This window comes from Mus musculus, chromosome 4, assembly GCF_000001635.26.
Source record: "Mus musculus strain C57BL/6J chromosome 4, GRCm38.p6 C57BL/6J".
Lineage (NCBI taxonomy): Eukaryota > Metazoa > Chordata > Mammalia > Rodentia > Muridae > Mus > Mus musculus.
Window position 1 is genome coordinate 112110616 of NC_000070.6, and position 20560 is coordinate 112131175.

The 20560-nt window shown below is 35.7% G+C and overlaps 1 protein-coding gene across 3 annotated transcripts in view; it reads left to right on the forward strand.

Moving 5' to 3' along the window:
• The window catches only part of Skint4 (selection and upkeep of intraepithelial T cells 4), a 96061-nt gene that overhangs the window by 38600 nt on the left and 36901 nt on the right, over positions 1 to 20560 (forward strand). For all 3 annotated transcript variants that reach the window (NM_001347180.1, NM_178786.4, NM_001357339.1), the window contains 4 exons: positions 7327 to 7674; positions 9221 to 9502; positions 13948 to 14055; positions 14532 to 14585. In NM_001347180.1, the coding sequence (NP_001334109.1) occupies positions 7327 to 7674; positions 9221 to 9502; positions 13948 to 14055; positions 14532 to 14585 (792 nt within the window). The remainder of the gene's footprint in view (positions 1 to 7326; positions 7675 to 9220; positions 9503 to 13947; positions 14056 to 14531; positions 14586 to 20560) is intronic.

Below are 20560 nucleotides of genomic sequence, written 5' to 3' on the forward strand. Positions count from 1 at the left end.
TGACTTGGTTATTTTGGATTTAGTTTCTGTGCCCTCTACTTAGTCTGGGTAAGGGTTTATCTATCTTGTTGATTAAGATGGCCATTTTTACTATATTAATCCTACTAATCCATGAGCATGGGAGATATTTCCATCTTCTGAGATTTTCTTCAATTTCTTTCTTCAGAAACTTGAAGTTCTTGTCATACTGATCTTTCACTTGATTGGTTAGAGTCACACCAAGTTATTTCATATTATTTGTGATTATTGTGAAGGGTGTTGTTTCTCTAATTTCTTTCTCATCCTGTTTATTCTTTGAGTAGAGGAAGGCTACTGATTTGTTTGAGTTAATTTTATATTCAGCCACTTTGCTGAAGTTGTTTATAAAATGATGATCTTTCTGGTGGAATTTTTAGGTTCACATAAGTATACTATCATTTCATCTGCAAATAGTGATATTTTGACTTCTTCCTTTCCAATTTGTATCCCTTTGACCTTTTGTTGTCTAATTGCTCTAGCTATAACCTTACGTATTATATTAAATAGGTAGGGAGAGAGTAGGTACCCTTGTCTAGTCTCTGATTTTAGTGGGATTGCTTCAAGTTTCTCTCCAGTTTGATGTTGGTTATGTGTTTGCTGTATATTGCTTTTGCTATGTTTAGGTATGGGCCTTGAATTCATGTTGCTTGAGAGACTTTTAACACGAAGGGCTGTTAAAGTTTGGCAAATGCTTTTTCAGCATCTAATGAAATGATCATGTGCTTTTGTTGTTGTTGTTGAGTTTGTTTATGTAGTGGATTATGTTGATGTATTTCCTTACATTTAACCATCCCAGCATCCATGGGATCATTGATGAATGATAATTTTGATGTGTTGTTGTATTCAATTTACAAGACTTTTATTGCATTGATGTTCCTAAGGGAAATTGGTCTGAAGTTCTCTTGTTGAATCTTTGTATGGTTTAGGTATATGCATAATTGTGGCTTCGTAGAATGAGTTAGGTAGTGTTCATTATGTTTCTATTTTGTGAAATAGTTTGAAGAGTATTGGTATTAGGTCTTCTTTGAAGGTCTGATGGAATTCTGCACTAAACACATCTGGTCTTGGGCTTTTTTAAAAATTTTTGTTGGGAGACTTTTAATGACTGCTTCTATTTCTTTAGGGATTATGGAACTGTTTTGATGGTTTATCTGATCTTGATTTAGCTTTGGCACCTGGTATCTATCTAGAAAACTGTCCATTTCATCCAGATTTTCCAATTTTGTTGAGTATAGGCTTTTGTACTAGGATCTGATTTTTTGAATTTCTTCAGTTTCTGTTGTTATGTCTCCCTTTTTCTTTTCTGATTTCTTTCTTTTTTTTTTTTTTAATTTTGACACTCTCTCTGTGCCCTCTCGTTATTCTGACTATAGGTTTATCTATCTTGTTGATTTTCTCAAAAAAAAAAAAAAAACAAAAAAACAAACCAACAAAACAAAAACAAAAACAAAACAAAACAAAAACAAAACAAAACAAAACAACTCCTGGTTTTGTTCCCCCCCTTTGGTTTTGGATATTTTCTTTACTTACATTTCAAATATTTTCCCCCTTACAGGTGTCCCCTGCAGAAACCCACTATCCTATCCTCCCTCTCCCTACTTCTATGAGGGTGCTCCCCCACCCACCCACTCATTCCTGTCTTCCTGCCCTGGCATTCCCCTACATTGGGGCATTGCATACCCAGAGGCCCAATGGCTTCTCCTGATCCTGGCTTTGTTGATTCTTTGTCTAGTTCTTTTTGTTTCTACTTGGTTGACTTCATCCCTGAGTTTGATTATTTCCTACCATCTACTTCTCTTGGGTGTATTTGCTTATTTTTGTTATAGAACTTTCAGGTGTGCTGTCAAGTTGTTAATGTAAGCTCTCTTCAGTTTCTTTTTGGAGGCACTTGGCGGTATGAGATTTGCTCTTAGCACTGCTCTCATTGTGTCACATAAGTTTTAGTATGATTTGCCTTCATTTCCATTAAACTCTAAAAAAGTCTTTAATTTCTTTCTTTATTTCATGCTTGTTGACCAAGTTATCAATGAATAGAATATTGCTCAGTTTCTATGTGTATGTGGGCTTTCTGTTGTTTTTGTTGGTACTGAAGACCAGTCTCAGTCCGTGCTGATCTGACAGGATGCATGAGATTCATTCAATCTTCTTGTATCTGTTGAGGCCTGTTTTGTGTCCAATTAAATGGTCAATTTTGGAGAAGGTTCCATGAGGTGTTGAGAAGAGGTATATTCTTTTGTTTTAGGATGAAATGTTCTATAAATATCTGTTAAACCCATTTGAGTCATAACTTCTGTTAGTTTCACTTTGTTTCTGTTTAGTTTCTGTTCCTATGATCTATTCATTGTTATTATCCTTAGGTTTTATTTTCTCATTGTGTTCTGGATTTCCTGGATGTTTTGTGTTAGGAGCTTTTTGATTTTTGCATTTTCTTTGATTGTTGTGTCAATGTTTTCTATGGTATCTTCTATACCTGAGAGTCTCTCTTTTATCTCTTGTATTTTGTTGGTGATGCTTGCATCTCTAACTCCTGATCTCTTTCCTAGGTTTTTTATCTCCAGGGTTGTCTCCCTTTGTGATTTCTTTATTGTTTCTATTACCATTTTTAGATCCTTGATGGTTTTGTTCAATTTTTCACCTGTTTAGTTGTGTTTTCCTGCAATTCTTTAAGGGGATTTTTGTGTTTCCTCTGTAAGGGCTTCAAGCTGCTTACCCGTGTTCTCCTGTATTTATTTAAGGGAGTTGTTTATGTCCTTCTTGGTGTCCTCTATCTTCATCATGAGAAGTGATTTTAAATCTGAATCTTGCTTTTTCTGTGTGATGGGGTATCTAGGACTTGCTATGGTCTCTCTCTGTGTCTTTGTCTTTGTCTGTCTCTGTCTCTCTGTCTTTCTCTTTGTTTCTCTCTCTGTCTTCCTCTCTGTTTCTCTCTCTCTCTGTTTCTCTCTCTCTCTTTCTCTCTCTCTCTCTCTCTCTCTCTCTCTCTCTCTCTCTCTCTCTCTCTCACACACACACACACACAATCACCCATTTCCACCACTGTTACCTCAGACAGGCATCCTCCCTCAAACCTTCTCTCTAGAGGATTTTCTTGGTCCTTCCTTCTTGGACAAAAGTTCTGATTCCTTAGCTTTGACAACTATCTACTATGAAACAGCTGAAATGATTTCCAAGCAGAATTTCATCTGCTGCTTTTACCATATCATTTTTGTCTTTTGTGATCAGACCCTAAAATCCTGACATTTATTACATAGATGAGTATTGCAATATATCATGCACAAAACTTCATCATATTAAATCTTTCATAATTTATACCCATCCATTTCCCTTTTCCTCCCTCACAAGTAAAGGTTAAAACTTTTTTTTTGTTTGTTTCTTATTTATTTACATTTCAGATATTATTCCCATTCCAGGTTTCCCCTTTGAAAACCCTTTATCCCATTCCCCTCCCCCTGCTTCAGTGAGGATGTTCCCCCACCCACCCATGCACTCCAGCCTCACCTCCCTAGCATTCACCTACGCTGGGGTATCTAGTCTTCAGAGGACCAAGGGTCTCCCCTCTTGTTGATGCCAGATAAGGCCATCCTCTGTTACATATGCAGCTGGAGCCATGAATCTCTCTATGTGTATTCTCTGGTTGGTGGTTTAGTCCTTAGGAGCTCTTGGGGGTCTGGTTTGTTGATATTGTTGTTCTTCCTATGGGGTTGCAAACTACTTCAGTCCCTTCAGTCTTTTCCCTAACTGCTCTTCTGGGGTCCCTATGCTCAGTCCGATGGTTGGTTGCAAGTGTTTGCATCTGTGTTGGTCAGGCTTTGCCAGAGCCTCTCAGGAGACAACTATATCAGGCTCCTGTCAGCAAGCACTTCTTTGCATAAGCAATAGTATCTGGTTTTGATATCTGCATATGAGATGGATCCCCAGGTGGGGCAGTCTTTGGATGGCCTTTCCTTCAGTTTCTACTTCAGTCTTTGTCCCTGTATTTCCTTTAGACAGGAGTAATTCTGAGTTAATCTTTTTAGATGGGTTGATGGCCCCATCCCTTAAACTGGAGGTGTGCCTAACTTCTGGATATGGTCTTTACAGGTTCTCTTTCTCCATCCTTGGGCTTTTCAGCTAATGTCATCCCTGTTGGGTCCCGTGAGCCTCTTCATTTCCTGGTATCTGGAACTTTTTGCTGGCTATCCCCAGTTGCCCATCTCCAACTGCTATATACCTCTGCTCAATTTCTTGACCCTTTGAACATCTCTCCTATCTTCCCCCAACACCTGATTCTGATCCCAGTTTTTTCCATTCTTCCACAAGTCACTTCCTCTCTCTACCTCCCATGATTATTTTTGTTCCCCCTTCTAAGTAGAACTGAAGCATCCAAACTTTGATCTTCTTTCTTCTTGAGATTTGTATGGCCTCTGAGTTGTATCATGGGTATTCTGGGCTTTTTGCCTAATAACCACTTATCAGTGAGTTAATATCATATGTGTTCTTTTGTGACTGGGTTACGTCACTAGTTCTATCCATTTGCCTGTGAATTTCATGAAGTCATTGTTTTTAATAGCTGAATAATACTCCATTGTGTAAATTTTTTTGTATCCGTTTCTCTGTTGAGGGACATCTGGGTTGTTTCGAGCTTCTTGCTATTATAAATATGGCTGCTATCAACATAGTGGAGCATGTGTCCTTGTTATATGTTGGAGCATCTTTTGGGTATATACCCAGGAGTGGTAGAGCTGGTTCCTCAGGTAATACTTTGTCCAACTTTCTGAGGAACCACCAGACTGATTTCCAGAGTGGTTTTACTAGATTGCAATCCCACCAGCAATGCAGGAGTATTCCTCTTTCTCCATATCCTTGCCAGCATCTGCTGTCACCTGAATTTTTGATCTTAGCCATTCTGATGGGTGTGAGGAAGAATCTCATAGTTGTTTTGATTTGCATTTCCCTGATTACTAAAGTTGTTGAACATTTCCTTAGGTGCTTCTCTCCCATTTCAGATTCCACAGTTGAACATTCTTTGTTTAGCTCTGTACCCCAAATTTTAATAGGGTTATTTAGTTTTCTGGAGTCTAACTTCTTCTGTTCATTGTATATATTGGTTATAAGCCCTCCATCATATATAGGGTTGGTAAACTTTTTTTCCTAATCTCTGGGTTGCCATTTTGTACTATTGACAATATACTTTGTCTTATAGAAACTTTTTAATTTTATAAAATCCCATTTGTCAATATTTGATCTTAGAACCTCAGCCATTGATGTTCTGTTCAGGAAAATTTTCCCTCTGCTGATATGTTCAAGGCTCTTTCTCACTTTATCTTCTATTAGATTTAGTATATCTGGTTTTATGTAGAGGTCCTTGTGTTGGACAAGTACTCCTCAACTTATAGCTTGCCCTGGTATGTGGTTAATATATACAGTGAGATTCCATTGGAGAAAAATAATTTTCTCTTTGCCAATGTGTATCAAGTGCAGAGATCTTTTGTTAAGGCAGAGACAATGATTTCTACTTACACCTCAGTGCATGGACCATATCTGTCTTATACCGGTGAAGGTTTTGTGTGTGATGCCACAGTCTCTGGGAGTTCATATCTGATTCATTCTTGTTGTGTATAAAAGACATTATTTCATTGAAGTCATTAATACCTCTGTCACTTAAACTTTCTGACTTCACTTCTGCATAGATCCGTAACATTAAGGGAAAGTAGTTTGATGAGGATATCTCTTTTAACATTGAACATTCTAAACTTTCAGTTTCTTCATATTGTCTGGTTGTGGGTATCTTTTTAATTTCCATCTACTATACAAAAAAAAAAAAAACTTCTCTGAGAAGGGCTAAGCTAGGCACTGATCAATGGATGTAGCAATATGTTACTAGAAGTTATTTTATTATAGATTCTTTTAGTACAAAATTTCTATGAGGTATTTGACTAAGACCATGATTTATCTTATCCCATGTTCTTGACCATTGTAGGAGTGTCAGATATGATTTTCCCCCTTTGGAAAAGGCTTTAAATCCATAAAAATATTAAGTTACTACCATAATATCTCTGTCGTTATTACATGTTCTTATATGAATTAATATTTCATTGTATGAATATAAGAGAGTTGTTTTTTACACTCACCTATTGAAGCACATTTTAAATTCTTCCAATTTTTAGCAACTGTGAATAAAGATGTTATTAACATTTGTGTACAAATTTCAGTATAGATGTACTTCTCAGTTTATTTGTACTACATCTAGAATCATGACTATAGAAAACCATATGTAAAGCTCACATCTAACAAAGTTAGAAAGTGATAAACTGTCTTAAGTAGTGTCTGAATCATTCAGCATTGCTACCAGTAACAAATAACAACTGAAAACTGTCTTGTTTTAATCCTTTGCTAACATTTTGCATTGTCAATGGTTTAGATTTCAGTTACTCTAATAATACTTTGATAGCTTATTATTGTTTTGATTCACAATACTGTGGCACAATTTTGAGCAAATTTTCATCTTTATTTAGTGTAGTATTCAGGCTGTGGTCTGCTCTATTTTACTTTACATCATGTGGAACAGTAGCTTTCAAGCAGACTATTGCCCTGAGTGACTCCATTTTATAGTACCCTAGTTTGCGACAATTTGAGTGCACATGCTGTGTCAGAATAACTTTACATATTTGTGCAAGTACCCATATTTAGCAACTCAATATAAATCACGAGGAACAAAATTAAAAATAACTTAAACAAGTAAAGGAAATAACATGTATAAAGTTACCAGGGTCAACCAGGAACACTTGGGCACATGGACATATTTAGAAAATACCATAAAATTCAGACCTCTTATTGAACATACCACAGCAATGGAGATGGGAGCCCTTCATCTGTATAATATAAGTAGTAGAATATTAAACAAAAGGGGCATCGGTGCTTACCGTATTCTCATCTACAAATACTGTGCATATACCACAGGACGTACATGCTGTGGATAGTTTACTGTGCCTGAAGTCTCATTAAAATGTCCACTACATGACATGGCTATTGCAATTTTCTTTACCCAATGCTACATATTGCCTTGAATCCAGCCTGTCTATAAGTGGCTCAGCACCTCCCATATGTCCTGAAGAATTTCTCTATTAGTAGTAACATTTATGCTGCTGCATCAAATAAATAATTATAACTAATATGCTGACAGAATGAACAAGTTGATATTAAGTGATGTATGCATGGATGCTTGTGATACAAGAAGAAGACAGAAGGCTCAACAGAGAGAATGATTTCAATAAGTTTGTGATCATGTTTACTAATTTACACTCTTTTGACTATTGTATTCTTTCACAGGACACTTTACAGTGATTGGCTCACAGAGGCCCATATTGGCTACATTGGGTGGAAATGTAGAACTCAATTGTCAATTGTCCCCACCACAACAAGCACAACACATGGAGATTCGCTGGTTTCGGAACCGTTATACACAACCTGTGCACCTATACCGTAATGGTAAAAACCTACATGGAGAAACTATGTCTAAGTATGTAGAACGGACAGAACTCCTGACTGATGCCTTTAATGAGGGGAAAGTGATCCTCAGGATTCTTAATGTAACTGTTGATGATGGTGGTGCATACCACTGTGTCTTTAAAGATGGTGAATTCTATGAAGAGCATATCACAGAGGTCAAGGTCACAGGTAGGCATGAATTCCTCTAAGACTGAAGTGTGCCATGTTTCAAAGCCTATTTAGGGTCTGTGGTTAGACAGTTCTTCGTGTTTAACTCTCATTTTACTAGCAGGCAGAACATTATGTATTTAATTTTTAACTTGATGTAATGAAAGATAAAAAATGAAAATTTCTATAATGCAAAGATAAGTTCTATAAGGAAAAACTTTTTTGTTATGTCTATATTCATTGCTAGATTTCTAATATTCAATCAGATTCCTTTTAGGTAGTTTTTACTATCTTGTCAATTATTTCTGACAGCACTTTAGAAGTTTTCCAAATAAACTGAATTTTTAAATTGTGCTTCTTTCTAAAAATATGGGTGTGTAGGATAGATATGGTAGGAGGTGGGGAATGGAAAAATGATCAAAATGTTCTATATAAAATATTTTTAATTACAAGAAAATATTGTTTTTACTAATACTTATTTCTATTTCCGTTCAAATCAATTTACTGACTATGTAGTCCCCAATTAATTTTCCTAAATCATTTTCAAAAGATTTTAATTACACTCATCATTATCCTCAGATATTATGCTATATAGGGAGGACAGACATCTGTATGTCATTTATGCTCCTTTACTCAGTCTGAAAACAAAGGAGTTTTTATTCTAAAAACAAAGGAGTGGAAGGAAAATAGAGGTTCTAAAGGAAACTGAACAAATCAATAAATGTGTACATATACATCTAGGACTCTAGACCTAGATGATAAATCTTTATTGGATGACATGTGGTACTCAACTCTGAGGTATAAAATAGAGCTACACAATCTTGCTTCTTGACATTGTTAGCAGTTATATGGAACAAACAGCTACTGCATTTATACAGATGAAAAACATTTTTGTTATTCCAGGGATGTTTTACTAGATAGATCAGTACTGTGTTTTAAATCTCAATAATTCGTTCTTTGCCTATATGTTACATAAGTTTTATGTCTAGTGAAATTTCCTGAAAGTTTTTATACATGTACACCTTTCTAAATTAATATGAACTTTTCACACATTTTATGTATTACATGTTTTATAAGAAACATGTTTTGAAAAATTACTTACTACTGAAATTCACAGTTTTCACAAAAGTTCCTCAATAGGGTTTACAATGAAATTAAATTTTATAATCTATTTAAAATGGGACAAAAGTAGTGACAGTGATAAAATAAATACATTTTTATAAATTGTATGAGGGTCAAGTATTTATTCTGTTTATCAAAATCCAAAGATGAACTACCATTTCTTAGTCTTAGTAAATGTCAAAAATACTTTAAATAAATGAATAAACAAGTGAAACAGGTTTTTCCTCTGCTGACTTAGTTTGTTTATTGTGTTGACTCTGTATCATAAACTTTCTATCTGGCTATTGCCATTTTCACGAACTTCTTAGGCAATGTGCATCCTATGTGTTTTGACTATTAATATATACTTTTAATCTGGAATTATAACTGGAAAATCTTTTATTGTTTTGTTTCCTTTTCCATTTCTATCTAACAATATTGTCATTTTCTTTTGTTTTTCAACAAGCCACAAGCTCAGACATACAGATTCTCATGCATACGCCTAATATTAAAGGTGTGATGTTGGAGTGTCATTCAGGCGGTTGGTTCCCACAGCCTCATATGGAATGGAGAAATAGCAAAGGAGAGGTCATTCAAGCCACATCAAAATTCCATTCACAGGATAAAAACAAATTGTTCAACATGTCAATGGTTCTTTTTATTGAAGCCAGCTCTCACAGGAATGTCATTTGCTACTTTCAAAACCTTGTAACTCACCAAGAACAAAGCATAAATATTGTTCTATCAGGTAAAATGTGTGTTTCTTCTTTAGTAACAACCATTGTTACACATACTTATTCTCTTCTTCTCTGACTGTATTTCTAAGATCTTATTTTCTCTTGGCCTTACTCATCACTTAGTGGAGTTGCTTACTTTCTTTGATTTTTTTTGTTTGTTTTTTGTTTTTGCTTTGAAATTTAGAAACACGTTTATTTAAGATCTGAAATACAATTCCTAAAATATCAACTTTTCCGAAAACTGTGGCTATACAATAATGCATTGCCTCTATTATATTAGAATGGGCATTAGACTTAAATACAAAAACCAGGAAACAAATCACCATCCTTCAACAATTTGAGCAAAGATAGAATGAATGCCTAAGGAGTAACAAAGATGGACTTGTAGAGGATGGGAAAAAAAAAACAAAACAGAAATGCATGAGTTTCCAGGTATATACATTAAGTTGAACCTTTGACACTAGGAACCAGGGCATCTCATTGCATAACATAAACACATATTAGAAAACTGTGTAGTGTCAAAGGGATAGAACCATCAGCATTCAAGCAATGTTGTCAAATAAGCAATAAAATGGTCTACTGAATTTCTTCTTTGTGTAATTACTGCATACAATGGTAGCAATTTTGAAATGAGGAAAGGATCTCACTTCTTTTAAAAGGAAAGGGCACTCTTATTTTCTGTCTACAACAGAACAGGGAAACAAACGGAAGTATAAACCCTGTTTTACACTGACAGTTTTAAAGAACATTAATTATACCATAAAAGAACTAAACAGAAGTGTTTACAGATACCAGACCATAGTGAGTGGTCAGTAGACCTTCACAGGGCTTTGTAATCACTGGCAGTAAACAGAGAGGCAGAATTCTTTGATAGATACTTGAGAAAATCAAGCAGATAGCCAGCCCAGCAATAATGCCAGGATTTTCTCTTCAAGGGGCGTATAGGTCAACATTGCCTCAGTTCTCACGAATACTCTCAGTAGGTGTGGTACCCCACAGATCTTCCACTTTGGCGCATCAGGATAAACCAGCATAATCTCAGCATACTGATGCCTTTCAAACTTCTAGAGTAGCTGGGTGCCCAGCATCACATTGAAACACTCTTTTATCCCTCCTACAACTTCATTAACTGCATAATCCTTAATATAAATATTTCCCTGTGATTTCTTGCAATTGGCATACTCCTCAAGAATGGCATCCACATTCTTTTTAGCAGGGAACTGGAACAACTTCTTCTGACATTAAGGGTTTTAAGGCATACTTTTCAATGTTGTATTCTCTTCTGACTTCCTTTTACTTCATGGCTTAAATACCACCAGTAATCTAAGGGTTCTTCAAGTTGTAATTCTTCTTTCTTCTGCTCTTCTCTGAAAACTCATATTTCAACCCATAAGTCTAATAAATATCATAAAAGAGATGAGGAACTAACCTCATGGATACTACCAAATTTTCTTAATTTAATGTTTTGTAGTAGTAGAATTTTCTATTTTTCATTTCTCAGAACCAAATCTTTAAAATTAATGTTGACTTGTATTTTCTTTTTTTAAAAAAATATTTTAATTAGATATTTTCTTAATTTACTTTTCAAATGTTATCCCCTTTCCTAGTTTCCTTTCTGAAAACCCCCTGTCCACCTCTCCTACTCCCCACACCCCACCTCCACTCACCAACCCACCTACTCCTGCTTCCTGGCCCTGGCATTCCCCTATACTGGGACATAGAACTTTCACTATACTGGGACATAGAACCTTCACAGGACCAAGGGTCTCTCCTCCCATTAATGACCGACTGGACCATCCTCTCCTCCATATGCAGCTAGAGCCATGAGTCCCACTATATGTTTTCTTTGGTTGGTGGTTTAGTCCCAGGGAGCTCTGGGGGCTGCATACTCACAAATACAGAGAAATAATGCCAAGTCTACACTTAAAAATATATCCAGGTACCTGTTGTTACTGAAGTCCAAGACAGATGTCTGAGTCAGGTTCTGAGACTCTGGTAGTACCAATAATTTATATTTAGTCACATATCCTAAATAGAAAAAATAAGTATAAAACCTGATAATAAAACGAGAAAGGATAATTTAATTTCAATCTAGTCACAGTGATAGAAGTATAAGTATGTTCTCCTAACGACAGTATAGGTCTTAACACTATATGGTCATGAGAATAAAACTAGCTAGAGTAGGAAGGTTTTGCAGAGTACACTTTACACTAAGAAGTTTTTTCATACCAGGGGTTGGCAGTCACCCTGTGTTTGGTGTAGATCTGTAATCATGGAATTTAAGATGAACATAGGAATCTAACAACTCAGAAAAAAAAATGAACTAGAGGCAAAAGATCCTCAGATTAATAATTGGATCTTCCTACCTAATCACTTCTAATCAATTTTTCATTGCTATCTATGTCTGAATTATCGTTTGTGACTTAGAAATGTCACCCTAAAACTCTCTTGTTTCTTATGATGGTATATCATGAACATGGAGATAGGATGGCTTCCTTATAATACTATCTGCATTAAATGCAATGAAATTGGTCCTTATTTAGTTATAGTTAGGCAAAGTAATATTTTTTTCTGTGCCACTGTTACCTTAATGACTTTACCTCCTAAGGTTCTCCAGCACTACCTATACTCATGCACCTATGCAGATGTGCTCTACCTTCAGAGTTTTCCTCTAAATGTTTGTTGTTCCCATATTTTGTAAATTCAACCAAATTTTCAAATCTATTTCAATTTTATAGTCAAATCTCACTTCACTAGTATTACATTGACACCTAACCTGAAACATATAACATGCCTGCCTCCATGTGCTTGGGAATTTCTGTTTCCTTACCTTTAACATTTTGCTTCCTTTCTTATTAGTTCTTTTTTTTTTCCTACTATGCAAGTGTAGTATTGTATTTCTTTATATTTGTATACTTTCCAAAAGACAAGTACTTGGTGATTTTTATATACTAACAAATCTAACTGCTTCAATTTATTGTATACCACATTGCAATTAAACAAAAAAACTTGATACTGAAAAGGAGTTAAATAAATCTAAAACAATGTATTGTAAACATGCATCAGTATTAGCATCTGTCTACAAAATTATCCAAGTACATTCTAGAAGATACTTTTAATAAAGACTACAGAAACTGCTTTTGTAAAAAGATATGTGGGTATTTCTGTGTGTATGTATACAAAGACAGAAACATATGACCTATAGCATACATATATGTGTATATATGTAAGGAAAATAAATATGTATTAACTTGTTTACAACTTCATTGAGTTACAGAATATATATTTTATGACATAGTATTTTACTTAATTATTCATTATATATAAACACCATGTTTTAAAGTAATTTTAATTAACATGAATTTAAGAGACTGTGTTGCAATGTTAAAAATGGAAACATTTAACCAAATGTCCCATTCACTGAACATAAAGAAGAATCAAGGTGGATGACAAAGTAAAGGTCATGATCAAATTTAATCATGCAGGGTTTTGTTACTGACTGCTTGGTGAGCTGGCCAAATTCCAGTTTTGTTTTCACTGGGCTAAATACTATGAGATACTGATAAAGTAACTTATTCATGTGAATTACTTGTATGAAAGTAACAACTAAACAGAAGTTTATTCTATATAAAGGAAATATTCAAAAATGATGTGGGAGAGTTCTTGTTGGTCTCTAAAATAGTATCCTGCTAGACAAAATAACGTATTTTTTTAGACAATGTAGAACTTTTATATGGAAAGAAATATAAATATTCATATGAACAAGAGAAAAAATAACTTACATAAACTTAAGTCTCCAGATATATTCAAGATCAGTAGCTCAAGATTCAATGAGAACATTAAAATTTGTAGTGCACATATGATGCTTCAGGTATGAGTACTACAGTATTAAGTTGAGCTGCCTTTATAATAATCCTTGGAAAGCTATATCTGAGCATTTGGGAAGATGTAGTTTTTAATAAGCTCTAAAAGAGATAAAATATTCTTCCTTTTCAACCAGGAAGCTTATGTGGCAGGAAGGATGGGAACAAATGAGGAAAGTGACTTCTACATACCTTTTTTAAATTGTGATTATAAATGATTTTTTTTAATTAGGTATTTTCCATGTTTACATTTTCAATGCTATCCCAAAGGTCCCCCATACCCACCTCCCAATCCCCTACCCACCCACTCCCCCTTTTTGGCCCTGGGGCATATAAAGTTTGCAAGTCCAATGGGCCTCTCTTTGCAGTGATGGCCGACTAAAGTTTCACTGTAAATTTTACCTGGCTTATTTGTATTCTGGTCATGTTTTGCTCTTTACCAACCCATTGTAACTTCTCACTTCCCTAGACTTAATATTTCAGGATGGTAGGCTCTTACCAATTGTAACAAGCCTTGGATGAATTACCATTCCTAACTATGTATGTCTGAGCCAAGTTTTCTCAGTGGTAAGATTTGTGACTCACTATTTCAGGTGAACTGTTTTCATGGAAAATTGTTTGGATAATGATTCTGAGCACAATATCATTTGTGATGATAGATTTCTGCATGACTTACTGTGTTCAGCAACAGCTCATACATGGTAAGTAGGTTTGACTGGAGTAGCACAAGTTGGGGAAGGGAGAATAGCTAAAGCTAATCAATCATTGCTTGCCAAGCCAGTTTTCCCAGGAAGTCCTAAACACTTGGGCACATGTACTTACCTATTTTTGGTCCTACATTCTCTGCTTTTGCTGGTAAAGATTCAGACAATACTACTCATAAATGCTAGTGTTGCCTTTAGTTTAATCAAGTTGAAGCCGGTTTTACTTATGGGATGTACAAGTTGATCAGGTAGCTTGAGATGTACCTTGTGAATCTCATCTTCCATGCTGATGTCACCCATTCAGAAATTTAGCCATCTATCTTTGAATCATGAAGTCTTAGCTAAGTAACCTTTTACCCATGATCTTGTAATTCCAAATAATGTATTGGTTCACTAATGTAGACTTACATGGGATCTTCAGTCTTTTATTGTTGTCCTGTTGAAGTTAATAAAAATTTGTTTTTGTCTTTCAGAAGAGTCACTGTCTACCGTGGACAATGATCAGTGTGAGTCTGATCAATCTGAGGGTAAGACAACTGTGCAAGCCAAACTCAATATCTATACCTTTCCCCATGTGATATACCATGATGATTTTCTAAAGTGATAGTTACAGTCTCACTGTGATGTGCTATTAAATATATAAAGTCTGAGATATCTGAAAGCATTCTTTGGGAAGGATGTCCTTTCCTTACATGGCATCAGCTGAAGTGACTCATTGATGAATGGGTTATGTTTCATGTGCGAGGGAAGATGCAATCTTTGACAATAAGTCATATCACAGAAAACCATAAGAAAGCTCTCTCAGCAGTCACATGACTTTACTCTGTGTGATAAGACATGAAACTGAGGCTTGTTTGCCTGCCCAGAAAGTTTTCCACATGAGTGAGGGATAGTTTTTTGAAAAGACAAGGATTTGCTATCCTCTACAGTATTCTCAGATACCACTGGGAAAGAGAGACAAAGGCAGTATGAATAGGCTATGCCACCTTGCCATTTCCCATTGCTGGAAGGTGTGAATGAGTTGGATTTTTGTTAAGAAGCCCTATTTTTGAATAAAAACTGTAGAATACAGTGTCAGAAACTCAAATAATAAAGAGGAAGAACATGACTTAACCATGATAAATTATAAAACTCAAGCGTGATTTTTAATATGTGGGAAGGAAAAGCAGTGAAAGTGTGATACTTAGGGAATACTCTGAATCTGAATTGCTTAAAATTGGGAAGAGTTTGAAATGAAAAATGAGTTTCTCCTGGCATGTATTGTGAGGTTGTGGGACATGAAAACAGATAGAACAATGTGGGGATCACAGAACTGGAAAAACAGAAAGGTAAATATATATCCTACATAACATGAGGCAATTCAAGGACATTAGGCTGGATGGATTGATCACAGGAGACATTGGAAACACTTACCAATCTCCAGTCAAGATTCCATAATTATCAGGGATTGAAAGCCAATAAAGGAAGGATAGACATCACCAAGGTATTTTGTTATAAAGGAGGTGTCCAGTTCCCAGTTTACAATGCTGGTTATAATCTATTTATAGAAACTCAAGAAACAATTAAATTTAGCTTCTGGTAGGGAATTTCGTGACTTGGTTGAGCCCCAAGGTGGGATGTGATATTTAGGAAGTAGAAGTGGCTTTGACAGATCTAAATGATGTACATTTCTATTTAGATTGTGTTGTTAAAGACCTAATACAATCAAGATGGAATAAACAGAGAACAAAGTAGACAAAAGAGTCTGCTAGGTTCACTCAAAAACAAATGAGACAGCTAGAATGCTGGGAATATTTTCACATTAATACCAAATGCTATATTCCACTGAGTTTCTAGAAGGTTTTAAAGCTTGATAAACAGTTCATGGAATGCTTGATTTATAAAGGAAATTTATTGAGCTTGTCATACTGTTGGGTGGTTATCCTCTCCCAGAGTATGTGGCATTTATTTTTTTCATGCAAATAGGTACACAACAAGTGAAGATTTTCACCCACAATCTTTCAATAACCATATATGTCTGATGAAGAAAAGGGACTGTGGTGTTGTATCAGAAATGGTTATGACTAGGGATCCAGCTGCAAAATTAGATACAGCAGGCTACATATCTACCTGTTCCTTTTCAAATGAGTGTCAGAACAAAGAACACAAAAGGGGTAAACTGAGGACCACCAAATGTAGCAATATTCACAAGATACCTACAATAGCAGCATACCAGAATATGGAGACCACATTTTTTATGGAATGTGATAGGATTGTAGACAGATATATGTCCATGTACGTGTAGCAACATGCCTTTTTATATGAAATAACTGGTAAAAAGGATGAGACATTTTCATACAGTATTTATCATGACTCATGGTTCTCTATTAGTGTTCTTTAGCCCTCCATAATCAAGTAACTATTCTTGAAGTGGACAATAGTAAGGCTTCAGAGATCTTGTCTACGCTTTGTAAAAAAGATTCCAGTTTTTAAGGACAACTCTTTTGCGTCATAGATTTGGAAAAGCAGCCATGAAAACAACACTTGAGAAGTGTTTTACAAACTAAAAACCAACAAAAAGAGAGTGGTAGGAGCCAAAAAGATGTTAGGGGAAATGTTCATTGCCATGGGGGAACTAACTCTGTAGAAGTGAGGCCAGTGAAGCTCTAAGTCATCACAAACCAGAATGTCTATTTCTACTGTTGTTGGTTATGCCAAATATAGATGACAAGACCTTATTGCTAAAGGCACTGCACACTTTGTCCACATAACATTAAACAAACAAACAAACAAACAAACAAACAAACAAAAAACATGATTGGAAGAAGCTTGAAGTCCCTTCCCTGATAAATGCCTCTCATAGTTTTAGATCATGCAATGTAGACTACTATCATTTTGATAAACAATTGTGGCATGCCCACCAAACTGCGTTCAAAAACACTAGTGTTTAGACCCATACAGTACTTCTGCTACTAGAATGTAGAAGGAAATATTCTTTGCCAACTGTGTAAAGACTCATAACTTTGACCTTTGTTATCAGATAGTGACTCAATTCTCAGACATAAAGAAAAAAAATAGTAGACATTGATACTCTTTCCAAAGTTCAGAAAATGTCATAAAAGTTAATCCAAAGAATATAAGAGTTGAATGAAGAGGTAGAGGGGTCTGTACTTCTTCCCTTTAAATAGAAACATTATTCTCTAGAGAGTAGAAGAAGACTTATAACACTTATGAAGCTAAGGAAACTTAAAAGAATCAGGAAGCTCATACAACTTAAAACCTGTGTACAACTTCTGGAAAAATATGTATTATACAAATTGCCTGTTAGTTCAACAGAGTGTAGTGAAATTTTTGAAATGTTGGTTTCCAAAAGAAAAAAAACAAAAAAAAAAACCCCAAAACAACAACAACAACAAAAACCCACAGAAGTATTATAAGAATATATTCTTGTTTTTTTTTCAATTTTTTTATTAGATATTTTCTTCATTTACATTTCAAATGCTATCCTGAAAGTCCCCTCTACCCCCCTCCCTGCCCTGATCCCCTACCCACCCATTCCCACTTCTTGGCCCTGGTGTTCCCTGTACTGGGGCATATAAAGTTTGCAAGACCAAGGGGCCTCTCTTCCCAAGGATGGCCAACTAGGCCATCTTCTGCTACATATGCAGCTAGAGACATGAGCTCTGTGGCTACTTGTTTTAATCCTAGGTGGGTGCATCTTTCATTGTTCACAGCAGGTGAGTATGATTTGCCTTGTGCTCTAGGAGGAGAATTATTTTACCAGTTTCAGATAGTTTATGGGATTGTGTGACATTTGTATTTCTGGGAAATTTTCAGAGGGTATATAAATGCTAGAGACTAGAGTGGTTGGAACTGTTGTTGGTTGTTGCTAGTTGTTCAGAGAGGTTGGTTGTGGGTTGTTAGTAGTTCTGCTCAATGAAGAAACAACAACAAGAAAAAAAGAAGTAGATTCAGGGATCTCTTTCCTACTATATCAGCTTTGTATATCTTGCTTTTCTTTCCTATCTAGTGTTAGGGTGCTGAAAGGATTTTAGAAGAGTAAAGAAAGGTGGAAGAATTAAGAACCAACAAAGTAGCAAAGACCAGCTACAAGAGGCATCCAAACACGAGGCTAGGCAGAATGGGAAATTTGATTTCAAAGGCCATATAAAAATATCAGGGGATGAAGGGATAGAGTTTTTTGTTTTATGTTTTTTTGGTTTCTTCTTTAGATGCCAGAAAAGTTTTATTATGGCTGCTACCTGTGGGATATTCTCTGTTTTGCTCATAGAGGCGGATTTCTTGGTTCTTTTCTTGTTTTTTTTTTTTTTTTTCCTCATATATTCTGTTTCAGAAAAAAAAAAGTTGAAAGAATGGCTGAGCAGTTGGAAAAACTGCAGTGGGAATGGAGGGGCCTGAGAAACAAACAAACAAACAAAAAATTAGCTGAAGTGGGAAAACAAAGGGGGTTACTCTATTTTTTCTTTTCTAAAGGGGTTGCAGAGTTGGCTGCTCAGCTGGAGATGTCATTGGTAGAAGTTGAAGTGCTAGGAAGAAGAGGAGCACTGGAAAAGAACAAAAGTCTCAGTCCTTTAAGTGCTGACTGAGCAAGAGAGTAATAGTTTCCCACAGGTGGAAAAAGGGAAAGAAATTTTCCTCAAGGACAGTCATACCAGAAAAAAAGCTGAAAGAAAAAAGATGACAATCTGATAAAACAACACATTTCAAAAAAAGGGGTTAATCACAAACCAACTGTGCCACAGAGTTAGAGGAAGAAAGGCCTGGCCTTCTGATGGGTTGGAACAAGTTTATAATGAAATAGAATGATGTTCTATAGAAATAATAGGTGTAAGGCATTTTACACTTGATCTTAGCCAAAAGGCCAAGAAGCAATGGTTTAAGGCATTTTAAAGAGTCTGTAAAAACAGGACTTTTTATTTTTGCACCACCAGCTCTCAACAATGGCACAGAGACTTTTTATTAATTATATAAGCTTAACTTTATCTTAGGCTTGTTCCCAACTTGCTTTTATGTTAATTGTCCCACTAGATATCTTTTCTAAGTACAGACACCTGTTTCTTAACCATGTCAGGCTGGCCATTCTTCTTCCCTCAAATTCTTTCTCAGCATTCTGTGCCAGAAGTACTGCCTCCCTTTCCTGCCTTTGCTATTAGCCATTCAGATTTTTTTTCCAGACAGGATTTCTCTGTATAGCTCTGGCTGTCCTGGAACTCACTTTGTAGACCAGGCTGGCCTCAAACTCAGAAATCCGCCTGCCTCTGCCACCCGAGTGCTGGGATTAAAGGCATGTACCACCATGCCCGGCTTAGCCATTCAGCTCTTAGTTAGACCAAAAAGCACTTTGGAATTTTGAAAATGTAAAATTGTATGATGCACACACTTTAATTTTCCAACCTGCAAAATGAAAAGCACACACTTTTGTATTTCTCTAAGCACATTTCTTTAAGGTGGCATCATTAAACAGAATTTGTATTTTTAACTCAGTATATAGTGCTGGGGGACAGCACTGGTAGGTTTTCTTTCTTGTTTGGTTCTTCTTGAGGTAGCAGAGGGGTTAAGAATTGGTCCTATGAGATATTTAGGGTTGTTGCATAATAATAAAGTGTTTACTTGTCTTACATCTAAGTCACTTTGCTGTGATAGTTGATCTGCCTGTCTGAGTTCCTTTGAGGCCAGAAACTGCATGCAGTCTCTGGCATTAGCACCTCATCCTAAAACAGCAGGGGATTAGGTACAGTAGCCTTTGTTCTATATCTGCAGGAACTGTGCAGCTGTAACTGCCAGATTGCTAGTTGAACTCAGAAGGAAAAAGGAACACTTTAAAAAGTAGTTTTAGCCTTTATTTCTAAGTTCTAAGATGTTTCCTAGGAGAGCTCTCTAAGAAAAAGGGAAAAAGGCTTCTAAGAAAATGGGGATAAGGGAACCTAAGCAAAGTGGGATAAGGGGTGCTATGAAAAGGAGGATAAGGAGAATATGCTTTCCTCTCTTTGTCCTCAGCATTTCTACATCTTCCAGAATACGTGATTGCATGGTAAAAAGTTCATCACAAGATTACACATAAATCCAAATCATAAAATGTATAAGAAGTTTATAATAGAGAATATTTACTTGCATATCCATTAGGAGTAATTATGCAGCTAAACATTCATTATCTGTCCCAAACTCAACAAGTTCATGGAGAGTAAAAAAAAAAAAAAAGCATAATTTTTGTGATCAAGTATTAGTGAAGTTTTATATAGATAAACCCTAAATCATTCTTGCTATTGATATAGATATCAATAGCAGGAATCTTTCCGAAAATGAATTTCTTATGGGCCTTGCCTACTGGAGCAAGATTATAATCTATCCTAGATTATAATCCAAGGTGAATTCATCTCAGGAAGATAACGTGCTAGTTATTAGCTTCTCTTATGATGGCTCCTCACAGTATAGAACCTCACGTAGTAACTGATCTTTGATAAAATTAATATAATACCTAGTCTGATTATGTTGGTTCATATCT